The 14,383-nt window shown below is 35.4% G+C and overlaps 1 protein-coding gene across 1 annotated transcript in view; it reads left to right on the forward strand.

Moving 5' to 3' along the window:
• LOC120628847 (receptor-type guanylate cyclase gcy-4-like) overlaps positions 1-14,383 on the forward strand; it is a 131,589-nt gene that overhangs the window by 37,025 nt on the left and 80,181 nt on the right. Inside the window, exon 2 of the mRNA XM_039897485.1 lies at positions 5,290-5,415. Coding sequence (XP_039753419.1) covers positions 5,297-5,415 — 119 coding nt within the window. The 5' untranslated portion in view covers positions 5,290-5,296. The remainder of the gene's footprint in view (positions 1-5,289; positions 5,416-14,383) is intronic.

Below are 14,383 nucleotides of genomic sequence, written 5' to 3' on the forward strand. Positions count from 1 at the left end.
AGAGGTCAAAGTAAAATAAATGAATAAATTAATTACGACAATACACATATGCACATATGGGGCAAAGTGCGCTTTTTGTGGCAAATATAGCCACCTAGCCCCAAAGTAATCGTAGCTTGTGTTATAGCGCTAAGGTAACCGATGAATATTTATGAAAAATATATATATACTAAAAACATACATGTTCATCACATAAACGTTTTCCAATTGTGAAAATTGAACTTGCCTTTGGACTCGTAAAAACATCTCTAAAAGATATTTTTGTTTGTTCGTTTTTACCTAAATAATATCACATATATTTTTTTTGATTAAATCATTGAATGTTTATTTCAAGTAGGCCTTCATTCCAGTTAGAAAACACATAACAATAATTACAAACATTAATATTAAAAAAAATATAAGCCGTCTAACTGTTCACTTATTGGCATGGTACCCACAATGCTGGCGCTATTGCTCCTTTGAATATCATAAAAATAAACATATGTCGTATCATCTACCAAGCTTCTATAGTATTTTTTTCTACGCCTTTGTACCTTATACCTTAAAGCTCTATTATATTTGTATTTTGTGAATTTTCTGTCTGTGGCTCCGAAAGCACTGGAATTATTTAAACCATGTCTTCGTCAAAAGAAAGCGGAACTATCACGAACTAAATGAGAAATCTTTTTTCAAACTACACCTGATTATTTTTTGAAAAAATCTACAAATTAAAATATGCTTTAAAAACAAAAACAAAAGCGGACCAACTTGCAGGCTAGCTAAGTAAAAGCTAGTAAATTATAGTTACATTCAATGAATTGTTTTGTTAATTAGCGCATAGGGTACACCAATTAGAAAAGAATACAATAGAATTAGTTTATTTACCAGAACAACACAAACAGACTTACATACGAAATAACTTAAAATTTTATACTTAATTATTAATAGTTTAAGTCGTGTGTCATGTGTCGTGCTAATAAAAATGTTCTTAATTCAAAATATATATATATAAAAGCTTAATGTTCCGAATACTAATGAACTCACAAGTCACAACGCTGGTATTCTGTGAATACCTCTTGAGTTGAGGGAAGTCTTGTTATGAAATCACATATAAAAACGAAAGAAAACTTCATAATGGATAGGAGATGAAAATTCATTTTTATTTAAATACTTATGAAAAACTATGTTTGTCACATCATAATTTTTAGTTTTTAGTAGTTATTGTAAGATAGTGATACCACATTAGATTTCAGAATGTTCAGTAGATAACAGCGATATAATTTTTTAAAGCAAAACTTTCGTTTGGCATTTCTAAAAGGTGGTTGGATGTCGTTCCAGCATTTAGTGGCAAGATTTAAACTTTTTATTTACTAAATTTTATTATTTTATTATTTTAATTTTTATATATTAATTATATATTATCTCAACCAATATTATAAATGCGAAAGTGTGTTTGATTGTCTGTGACGCACAAACGGAGCTACAAACATGATTTTTGGCATAGAGTTAGTTTAGAGGAAGGAGTGGAGTACCAAGGCTACTTTTTATCACATGAAAACAAACGATTCTCACAGGGATTTACAAAAAGAGTTTTAGTATGTTATATACAATAAAATCGTAATGGTATTCGAATCATGTAGAACCATTTTATACTAACTAAATATTGCTACGTTTACGTAGCTTAAAGTAAATATGTGCGTTGTTACGAAAACGTGCCTTTTGTTGCAGCAATATTTTTTATTTTTAATAATGAGTATTTCGATTGATGGAGTGGAAATAAAACGGAATGAAATCCGTCCGATATTTTTAATGAGCGGCAAAGTGCGCGAAATAATATTATGCCTCCTACTAAATCTCTGGATAGGTACATGGCAGTTTACACTTTACGATAGTTTTAGTTTTATTCAAATTTTTTATCTTCTTCTTAGGGTGCCGTCTCCTTACGAAGTTTGGCAATCATTTGGGCTATCTCTATTTTGGACACCGCTGCTCTAAATAATGATTTGGTGCTCTTTCCAAGATAGTAGTAGATTTTTGACAACCCTTTATGGTAGAATGAAGTTAGGGAAAACGGGATAGTGCAAAAGGTAAATAACTAGTGATGAAATAAATAACATACACTTTTCAAACTAATTATACATAAAATTAAATTAAATACCTATTCATTTATATACATACATATAGCGATATATATATATATATATATATAATCTTTATTAATTTAAGCGTTCATACACTTACACTATCTAGATAGAACAACATAATTTATGGATAACTTTAAGACAAATTAATGAAAGATGACATTAAACATTATAAAAGACATGATATTAATATAGTGTACTATAGTGATACTATACTTTATCGACCTGTTTATCACAACTTCCCATATTTAAGGAGAGGAAAACAAGGTAGTAAACTGAAGTGAGTTTATTAACCTGTTCCCTGAAAAACATACTGAAAAATATCGTGTGGTAAACGAGCGTTAAATTTATAACAGTTTATAGTACCAAATACTAGAGCTTATTGTGGCAAAGCTCGTCCTGGGCAGTACTTCCACCATCATTATGTCTGAAGTAAAGCAACATAGCTGTGTTCCAGAATAAAAGGCCTGGTTACCAGTGTAATTACGGGCACATTGGCGTTCTGGTCAAGTCCGCTTGATACCGATTGAGGTGTCATATCAACAGGTAAGCCTACTACCATTTTAGACTGCATCATCTCTTACCACCAGCAGGGCTAGCACTGGCAGGAGACATACATTATATCCCCCGATTATATGCCTTAACAAGGGATACACCTGATAAAGCACGGGAACGTGGAAAAGAAGAAGTTTACCCCCGTTCGTTATTACATATTTGTTATTTGGATATTATTTCCACTTGTGCACTAGTGCTCTGAGAGTTGATAAAGCTGCGGGAGCTATACATTTTTAAAATAAATAATTATACTACGACAATACACACACCGCCATCTAGCCCCAAAGTAAGCGTAGCTTGTGTTATGGGTACTAAGATAGCTGTTGAATATTTTTATGAATATAATACACATAAATACTTATAATATACAGATAAACACCCAGAAACTAAAAAACAATCATGTTCATCACACAAACATTTTCCAGTTGTGGGAATCGAACCCACGGCCAAGGACTCAGAAAGCAGGGTCGCTGCCCACTGCGCCATTCGGCCGTCAAATTTTTAATCTTTCCCCGGGAATATAAATGTCTCCTGCCCATGCTAGCCAGGTGAGATTGCAGTAAGGGCTAACTTGTAGTGAAATAAATAAACTAAAAATATATGTTAGGCACATTTATTTTAATACATAACTTTTATTTGAATAATTCAACTCATTAAACAACAATTTAACCAATTCAATTTAAACCTTATTAGTTAATTTACAGGGTTAATTAATTGGTAAAAATTCAACCACACGCAAAACTTATATTCATTAATAGTCCTAAGTTTGGCACTCGCTTGTTTTGTTTTTGGACGGTGGCCAGAAACTTCGGTGTGGATTAAAACAAATAGTTTAATGTGTTTAAATCTTGGCTGCTTACCCCCGCATAATGTACAAACAAGTAATAAATATTTCACAATACTTATTTTATAATTTTAAATTCAAAACTTTTTGTAGCATACTAAAAAAATATGAACCGGGATCACAAAATCACATCAGAACGCGACTTCAATTAAAGTGCCGAGTCGTGTTTATAAGTGTGTGTCTGTGGCATCGTAGCTCCCGAACTTATGAACCAATTTTGATTTAGTTTTTTTTGTTTGAAAGGTGAATTAGTCGAAAGTGTTCTTAACTATTTGATGAAAATCAGTTCAAGGTGGCAACTACCACAAAATGGCGGACTAAAATTTGTTTTTTATAACTCGTTGGATATGGATATCAAATGAAAGGACTTGACTAGTAGAATAATTTACACAATATTGAAAGTCGGGGGCTTATATTAATGTTACATTTAATATATAAGATACAGAATTCATTTAATTATATAATTTATCGAATGTCCCATGAACCGCCACCACACCCAGTCCTTAGCCTTTCCCATCCGCCCAATCCTCGTCACTCTTTTTATGTCTTCGGTCAATCGTGCTGGAGATACTTTTGCTTGATCGAGGACTAAAGGATTTTCTGGTCCAACGGCCATCGACAAGCATGGCCCGCATTACTTTCTGATGGCTTGGGCTACCTTAGTAACTTCGGTCCTCCTAAACTTTATCAAATTAAATGTTAGATAGACGCAGACGTTACTTTGCGGAATTCCGTGATATATGATGAAAATAAAGGTTAAGTGCTATACTCCGCGAAAAGTCAGAGAATCTGAATGGTGTTATTTATAATTTCTTCAATCTTTATATTCCACACCCAGCAGATCTTCGGCAATGTACCCTCTACGCACGTTTTACTCCAAAACCGGAGCATCCTCAGGAGATGTACGTAACGTCAAAACTGTGACATTTTAACTGAAATACCTTGATAAGCCAAGTGCTGAATTGTAGTCTCTTTATGGAAAACAAAAAGAACATTATGGAAAACTCGCAGGCTTGCAGTTTGCTCACAATTTTATCCTTTACCGTGAAAGTAAGAGACATTTTAGAACGCACATACTTAACCCCGAAAAGGTAAAGCCGCGTGCCGGAATCAAACTCGGTACCCAAACGGAGGCTGAAATCATCGCCACCATTCGTCATCACTTTTTTATTCTACCCATCAACTCTTTACATATAATACAATATAACCAACCATGCCAATATTACAAAAACATAAATATGTCTGTTTATTTGTTTGTTTGTTACCTACGTTCGGCTCACTGCGTCGATCTTGAAATTTGGAATAATATAGCGCTTACCCTGGAGATGGACATGGAATTCTTTATATCCCGGAAAAAGTAACGGTTTTTGCGAGAGTTTAAAAAAAAAGGAAACATTTCGGATGAAGTCGCGGGCTACGGCTAGTAATAGTATAAGCCTACTAACAAAATACGTGCTTAAAATTATCCGGGAATATCTATTAGTTTCTTTAAAAATTTGGTTAACATATTATTCATCAATTTTAGTTTGTCTTAATGATTACGTTGCGACTTGCGAGTACCACTTACGCCATCTGTTAGCAGAAAATAAAAGTGAAATAAAAAAAACTATTTTAAATGAACACAGAAATGGCGGTCGCTATTTCATTATCTGGCATCTCAAACACACCCCAGTCTTATCCTGCCCTACATGTGACTGCCTATCGTAATCGTCGAAGATATATAGCGACTTCGCAAGAATATATCAGTATATAATTTGTTTTCTTTGACAGTACAACGATGACGTCACACGCGCTGAAAGTGGACAATTGGTCGCATTGCACCACGCCTTCTGATCGGAATCCCCCACAGCTGGTGTCGGTGAAGGTCGGATGCTTCCACATCAATCCCGCTTCTGTGTGAGTACATCCTTTTATTTTTCTTCTTCCTATTGTCTATAATATTATCTATAATAGGAGAATGAAAGAGTATAAAATCAACTTGGACGGCCGACTGGCACAGAGCAACCCTGCTTTCTGAGTCCAAGGTCGTGGGTTCGATTCCCAAAACTGAAAATTGTGTGATGAACAGGAATGTTTTTGAGTGTATGGGAGTTTATCTGTATATTATAAGTATTTGTGTATGTTATTCATAAAAATAGTCATCAGTCATCATAGTACCCATAACACAAGTTACGCTTTCTTTGGGGCTAGATGACGATGTGTGTATTGTCTCAGTATATTTATTTATTTATTTATAACATGAATATAAGTAATGTAACAATCTCTTTATAAAAGTATATAAAAATACTTAACTTAGTTTAATTGGATGAAATATTTTATGTCACTAGCCACCAGCTGCAGTGAAAAAATAGAGACTAGAAAAAATTCTGAAATTACAAAATCCCAAACTGTCCCTGCCCGGGATCAAACCTCCCATTTATAAGATCACAGCACTCATCAACACAACATTCAATCAACTCGTCCTCCCTGGTCGAGATAATTGGATGTTTACCACATAAGGATGGCGTCTCGATATTCAGTAATAGAATTTTGAAGGAGCAGTCATCGTAGTATTTATTGGGATATAATATTTATTGGGATAGAAAACGTCAATGTTTTAGCCGCTGTGCGTAGCTGATAATATCTAAGGATTTAAACTTGTAACACACATTTAACCCTTTTAAAATAATTTTTTTTCTAATTTTATACAAGACTTCTAAAGTACTATACTGCAGAATTTTAGGAAGGTCTTACTTAAGCATAGGAAGTAACCTAATTCGGACAGAATTGCTGCTAACAGATGGCGTTAGTGATACATTAAATTCCGCTATAGTTGCGCGTTTCAAGGAATGTAACACAGTTCAAATCGTCAGAACGGTGGATAAACTGTATATTAGTCTTAAGTATGACTGCAAGAGTTATTTATGGTAATTTCATTTTTACTCGTGAAATTATTTTTAAAAGTATACTTAGGCCAACATCACCCGAGCCTTAAGCTATAATGGCTATAAGGAGAATTTATTATGTTGCAAGGAAGTATTTTTCCGGTTTATTTATTTTCCTCGTGAAATATGTGGATATTAAAATCCGCCTTCCTTAGAATTAGCCAGGTCTACACCAAGCGCATAGTCTTGCGTGTTTTTAAAAATAGAAATAAAAAATATTTATTAGACAAACTCAGTACAATAAATCTTTGGAATCCTGACCCCTAAACTAGGAAATCCCGCATCTTAGGGGCCAGTGCCAAATAATGAGAGGGATTTAAACTGTCGAAATTTATCTTTGTCTCAGAACTGGGCATAGTTTTATGCTATTGCTGACAGGATTTAATTGCTTAAGCCATAAACGCCGCTCCACAAGGTTAAACGGGCTTTAAGGATCATAATCAACAAGTTAGTGGTACTAACCGCAGTTGTAGTTATTTTCGATTACCGTTATCCGCGAAATAAAATGGAACATATCAGCCTTGTTTTCCAAGTTCAAATTCACCTACACTTGTACAGTAAGCGCCGTTGGCGGAAGATTCGAAAAATAAAATCAGTTGTACGCAATTTGGTACTCCAATACAAGTTTTTTATGTCCATTTTACTTCAAAGTTATAGTGTTGCACGAGCGTGCGAATATTATACTAGGGCAGCATTGTTAACAGCAACGCCAACGTATACCTTGAGGTTAACGTTGAGCTACGAGGATAGCATATTCGAGCAGGCTCCGAACAGGCTACGCGTGTCCAATGACGTCATCACTATGATTCACGCGTAGCTTGTACGTAGACCGTAGTAGATGATCTCATCTACATTTTAATAGGCCTCGTCCGTACTACCGTAGCCGAGTCACGTCTCATTTGGCATTTGAGTGTTTGAAATGACGTCACACGTGATATTGAAATATTTACCATGACTGAAACTCACAGGAATTATCGGCTGTGAATTCGACTAGTTAAAGGCCAGTTAGCTGTGCTGCTAGTTTAGTGGTTAGAAATATTTACTACGATCATAATGACCTCAACCTGATATCAGCATCGTGTCCATAATAATAAATAAAATTGCAAGGTGCATTGGTTCAGGAATGTCAGTTATCAGAAATTGTTTTAGTCTGACTGTGGCTAGGGACCACTCCACCAATAAACAGGTGCCGCCCTGAATTTTGCGTTCCAGTACCACGCGGCGTAGAAACTGGTTGGGCCTCTGAGATTGCATCGTCAGTTTACACTTTTACTGTGTCTGCAGTTAAGGGAATTTAAATTATTGGTAACCTTGAGTACATTGGTTCATATTTTGATGAAGACTCTACAGTTACTCTAAATGAAAACGGGATATAAACAACCGCCTTACTCGAAGTGGACATAAGTTAGTGACATATGCATATCGTTTGCAAAAAGTGCAGAAGTCATTTTTGGGATTGAGTCTATGCTTTTATAAAAGTCATTTTGTACCTACTGGCGACGGCCGACTGGCGAAGTGGGCAGCTAACCTGCTTTCTGAGTCGTGGCCGTGGGTTCGGACTGGAAAATTTTTGTGTGATGAACATGAATGATTTCCAGTGTCTGGGTGTTTATCTGTATATTTATAAGTATCTTTGTGTGTTATATTCATAGAGATATTCATCAGCTATCTTAATACCCATAACACAAGCTACGCTTACTTTGGGGCTAGGTGGCGATGTCTGTAATATCGTAGTATATTTGTTTATTTATTATTGTTATTGTTGTTAATGCATGTCTAAACACTGACTGTGTGTCTGCTGAACACACATTTAATAAATCGTTGTTATAATACCAAGCAGGCTAGACAGTTATCATCTCTCACAAGATAAAAAATACGAAAGATTGTAGACTGTAAAATGATGTTGAAAAAGAGCAATGTACTGAGTTTCTTCCCGGTCTTCTCGGTAGAATATGCCTTCCGAACTAGTGGTTAAGTCACAGCAAACAGACTGCCTTTGCGTTTCAGAAGTGCTTACAAAGTAGGTCTACTTAAAATAAATGCATTTTGATTTTTTCATATAAAACAAGTATTTTATTTTATTTATTTAAATATAACCTAAAATATACTATTTAAAAATAAATAAATCACTCTATTTATATCGGTCACGTGACCGCAGGGGAGTTGAGTTTACGCAGTGTGCCCAGCAACCGGCCTCGGTCAGCTGCTGCTACCCTGCTAGTCATCGAGGGAATCTCGATTAGTAGAACCGAGAAGAACCTTTTTTTATATACTCGTAATGCATTTATGTCAAAAAAAGTAGTAGTTTTGGTTTTTGAATTTTAATACGCCTATATTTTAAAAGGCACGGATGGCATGAGTCTGTAGGATAGAGCAGTTAGACTTAGGGAACAAAAGACTGATGTTTCAGTAGGTACTCAGTTTTGCGAGACACCTTGCTTTTCGCTGCTACAAAAAATATTAAAACGAAGGTCTACTTTGATGTTTCTTTTTACTTCACCTAAAAATATAGTACCAAAGGATTTATAAATTCGATTTGAAAAGTTTTGTGATGTTTTACTAGCTTATGTATAAAACGTAATAAATTCTATTAACATATACAACAGATTATATTATTATTATATTTTTTTTTTAAATATTATTTTTTATGATAAATTGCAAGACAAATGTAGCGATAATTTCATACAGCCATGTAAGCACTACCTACCGTAATTGACAGAGAAAAAATTGCGCCATTGTCAGTTCCATCATAAAATATGTTTGAAAAAATTTGTTGATGCGTTACTTATGTTGGCGTGTAATTAGAGTGAGTTTTTCGAATGTTAAACTGCATATTATGCGGCCGAATTAAATTCAAAATTCAGTTTTTACCAGAAGGTCTCAGAACTAAGTAGAAGATCTTTAGATACGTCAAGTCTATCTGTTTGTTAGTGAATCTATAATGGTTTGGAAGGCAGATACTATGGAAAAAAGCCGGAAGAAAACGTCTTAAGCTTGTACATAAGTACGCACACAAATATTTTATAAATGACTTTCAGTTGCCTTAAGAATTGAATTTTCATTTAACCTGAATTTGAAATTCCAATTCTCCAACTATATGCGGAAATTCGAATATGCTTCCGATACTGAAAAATGTTAACTTTAGAACTTACACGTTAGGTTGACGTCTGAACAGTTATTGGATCGGAAAATGCGGTAAAGTTCTGAGACTCAATTGGTTGATATTATTTATTTTCCACGCTATTTTTAGACCGGGAATTTAGAGTCTGTTCATAGTGATCGAGCAACAGCGATCGCTATGAAACGCAAAACCGCAGAGTATTAATATTCTTGAGCCTTTCGGTTTCACATGCGTGAAACGATAATTAACGTATGTATTAACGTATGTATTAGTACACTGTCCCGTAGAGGGACTAGGGGACTAGGGACTACGGGACAGTGTACTAATACATACGCTAACTACCTCAACAAATCAGCTTCCTAAAGCAAAGATTTCTTCAATCGTACTAGTAGTTCCAAGTTAAAAAGAAATACATCTAATATGCACCAATCGGCCGACTAAATAATATACCTACTTAAATACTTATAATATACTAGCTGTACCCTGCCACGCTTCGCTGTGGCACATTGTGATTGATTGGTTGAGAAAAATAGATAAAAACAATCCTTGATGCGTATCATGCTAAAATTTCAGCTCGATAAGCTGCTTGAAGCGTAAACAAACCAACATAACATTTATATATATATAGATCGATAAACACCCAGACACCGAAAAACATTTATTTTCATCTCATAAACATTGCCCAGTTCGCACCAATCTGCACTGGGCCAGCGTGGTGGACCACGGCCTTAATCCCTTCTCAGTATGGGAGGAGACCCGTGCCCTGTAGTGGGCCGGTAATGGGTTGAATGAATGAATGAATGAATGAATACACTTTTATTGTACACCAAAGAAAAAAAAGTAGTTACAGAGATATAAATACATATCAGTACAATTTGGTGGCCTTATCGCAACATAGCGATTTCTTCCAGGCAACCAATGGCGTAAAAGGAAAAAACATAGAAAAGAGGTAGGTGGTGCAATAAATAAGATTTAAAATTATACAAATATATAAATAAAATATATATATATAAATATAATTATAACATATATATAAATATATTACATATAAATACAAACTAGTTACTTTACTATTACTAGCGGACCGCGCAGACTTCGTCCGCGAATGAGTCGACTTAAAAAAAAAGTCGTATGTCCAATATAAATGAATCCGGGCTTGATCAATTTATCGCCCCCGAAACCCCCTGTATACTAAAGTTCATGAAAATCATTGGAGCCGATTCTGAGACTCTAATTATATCTATATATATACCATTAGATACACGTACATATTTATCGATAAAACACGAATAAAATGCCATTTTCTAAAAATGAATCCTAGCTATATCGATTTATCGCCCCCGAAACCCCCTGTATACTAAATTTCATGAAAATTGTTGGAGCCGATTCCGAGATTCCAATTATATATAAATGTATATACAAGAATTGCTCGTTTAAAGATATAAGATAAAATATATAGCATAAATACCTATATAGATAACATATAACATCCTCAATGATTGATATGATGATGACGATTATGGCACTAGCTACACACTAGTGAATCAAAGGAACCTAATGGCAGCAGCAGGTCTCAAAACACGAGCTCAAGACGCTGCCGCGTACTACTCTAAACAGGCATACGACAAACAACCTCGGTATATTGACATAACATTACATAAGACGCGTCAGTGCCAGAAATCACCCGTGAAATTGGTCACCCTTGGTAACGTATTATATGTATATTATTTTTTGTTTACGACAATACAAACACCGCCATCTAGCACCAAAGCTTTAGCTTGTTTTATGGAAACTAAGATGACTGATGAATATTTTTATGACTAATATATATAAATACTTAGAATATGCATAGAAACACCCAGACACTGAAAAATGCTCACGCTCATGACATAAACATTTTCCAGTAGTGGGAATCGAACCCACGGCCTTGGGCTCAGAAAGCAGGAACGCTGCAAACTGCGCCAATCGGCCGTCAAATTTGGTTATTGTTTTGTTCCATGCAGTTATATTATTTTGTTCTTCTAGTGCCATCTCATACCGGAGGTTGTTAGCCATTATGGCTAATTGAAATTTATTATGCCCTTGTGCTCGAGTAATGTGATGGGGTTTCATTTGTTAATATTAAGTAATATTAATAAGGAAGACACTACCTATCACTCCTGTATTCCAAGATCAACCTATTTTAGTACCTTCGTGCTTTCAGTCGGCCGGGTGCAAAGATAAGACTTTTTAACTGAGGGCATGGTACAGACATTTCGTCAACATCCGCGTTCATCAGCGTTGTGGTTTTAAGCTGGAGAACACAGATTCGATTCCCGGCAGGGGAGAGAATATTTGACGAATATTTGAATTAGAATTTGAAATTTATTCCATAAATGTCACGTTCATTTCATTTTACCAAGCTTAAAAAATATTTCATATTTGAATGTAAAATATTAAATTACATATACAACGTGTAAATGGAAACCGAAATAATACGCCACAGGCTTTAGAGGTACATTATGTACTGTCTCTTAGACTTATCTGTGAAACCGAAAACGTAGTAGTTTTTAAGTAAACCACTGATTTTACTGAAAGAAATCCGATACAGAACTAACATCACATGCAAAATAAAAACCATGTGACACATGTCACTTTATAAGATACGACGCGTAGCGTAGGTAGGTATATGCTTTTTTCGATTTAATATTTTTAGGATGATTCGTTATGAAATATACTTATGCATACATCAATATTATTTCGTAATTCTATGACACATTGTTTAACATATATTCAGCTTTCTTGTTAACTTCAAAAAGTGAATAAAGAGTGGAATGTATATCTCATTCTCTCCTAAACATTTATGTGTTTGTTTCTTTATATACGCATTTTCATTTAATCAAGTTTCAAAACACAACGACTCTAAAGACGTTTCACTTGAACAATTCCCTCGCTAAGAACATGTTGTTGCTGTAAACAAAAATACCTTGTAATACCTTGCCAAAACTCGTATGCAATACTAACATTAAAGTAAACGTAAACGTTTTCCATCCGTAAATAAACAGTAGCTTTCAACATCTTGAATGGTACTCCAATATAATGCGCAAGCTAAATCACATTCCATTGTTACCCTTTCATACAACGACCTCATTGGGCTCGCGTTTAGCTTGCTCAACGTAGTTCTGGGATTTATATCTGTACCTGTGTTAAGTAACAGCTATTCATTACACAACAATTATTTATTGTAAGGATATTTCCTAAGGATGCTCAGGTTTCTGAGCGAAACGTGCGCAGATGGTACATTGCCGAAGATCTGTTTGGTGTGGAGTATAAGAATTGAAGAAATTCTAAATTACACCCCACAGATTCTCCTGGTTTTTTTTTATTCCACTACAAGTTAGCCCTTGACTGCAATCTCCCCTGGTTGTAAGTGATGATGCAGTCTAAAAAAGGCGCGGGCTAACCTGTAAGGGAGTATGGTACCTAGTCATACCCCTAATAGGTGTTAACGCGACATCGCACCGCAACACTAAATCGCTTAGCGGCACGTCTTTATTGGTAGGGTGGTAACTAGCCAAGGTCAAAGACCAGACCTACAGAACTAAACCAGTAGCGACTACGAATTACGAAGTCTAGGGTTTATTTTCCGAATGTGACGCTTTTAGAGGCAGGGAATATGGAGGCCCGAGGGTAATACTTACGTCTATATCGCAAGATGAAGCATTGTATGTTGGTAAATATTTGGGGTATGTCAAAATTGGAAATGAAAGGGAATGCGATATTGTTTTTCCTTTACTAGGGTAGTGTTTTTATTAAATAAGAACCGCCTTTTACTAGTCAGATATACGCACCAAAGGTTGCGTTCTTTACATATAAAGGAAAAAAAATATGTATATAAAAAAAGGTTCAGGAATTATATTCATCAACATATCAGCCAACCAACGGCACGGGTCTCCTCCCACAATGAGAAGAGGCTGCGGCCGTAGCCCATCAAGCTGGCCCAGTACGGGTTGGTGGACTCCACACACCTTTGAGAACATTATGGAGAACTCTCAGGCATGCAGGTTTCCTAACGATGTTTTCCTCCACCGTTGAAGCTAGTGATATTTTAATTACTTAAAATGCACTTGTAAAAGTTAGAGGTGCGCGCTGGGATACGAACTCGGCCCCCCTAAAGTGAAGTCGAAGTCCTACCCCACTTGATAGTACATACATTTATTTATGTTTGCAGAAAAAAACGACACTAACAATTGAAAATGGGTATTTAATACATATAAAGTTTTATTATAACGCATTATCTAGACGGTAAGGAAATGGACATAATAAACATAATTAAATTTGGAATATTAATAGACACATAATCGGGCAACCAAGTTTCACTGAACATTAAAATTTGAGAGTTTTGGACAATTGAAACAATTAAATCACCAGAGTGAGCCCGCAGACTTTGGCAATTGAAAGTGTACACTGTCAAACCTTAAAGTTAACTTCAGGGTGTCGATTTTTTGTGACGGCGTGCGCGCGTATCGAAAAAATTTACTCTCATAATTTTTTCCTAACGCGCCAAAAGAAGTATAACTTCAAAAAAGATTCCTTTTGTTTTGGAATCGTTTCGTAATCATCATCAACATATCAACCTATTACCACACGGGTCTCCTCCTACAATTGGTGTACTCCACACACCTTTGAGAACATTATGGAGAACTCTCAGGCATGCAGGTTTTCTCACGATGTTTTCCTGCACCGTTGAAGCAAGTCATATTTTAATTACTTAAACGCACATAACTTAGAAAAGTTAGAAGTGCGTGCTGGGATTCGAACTCGGCCCCCCCGAAAGTAA

The sequence above is a fragment of the Pararge aegeria genome, chromosome 13 (assembly GCF_905163445.1).
Source record: "Pararge aegeria chromosome 13, ilParAegt1.1, whole genome shotgun sequence".
Classification (NCBI taxonomy): Eukaryota; Metazoa; Arthropoda; class Insecta; order Lepidoptera; family Nymphalidae; genus Pararge; species Pararge aegeria.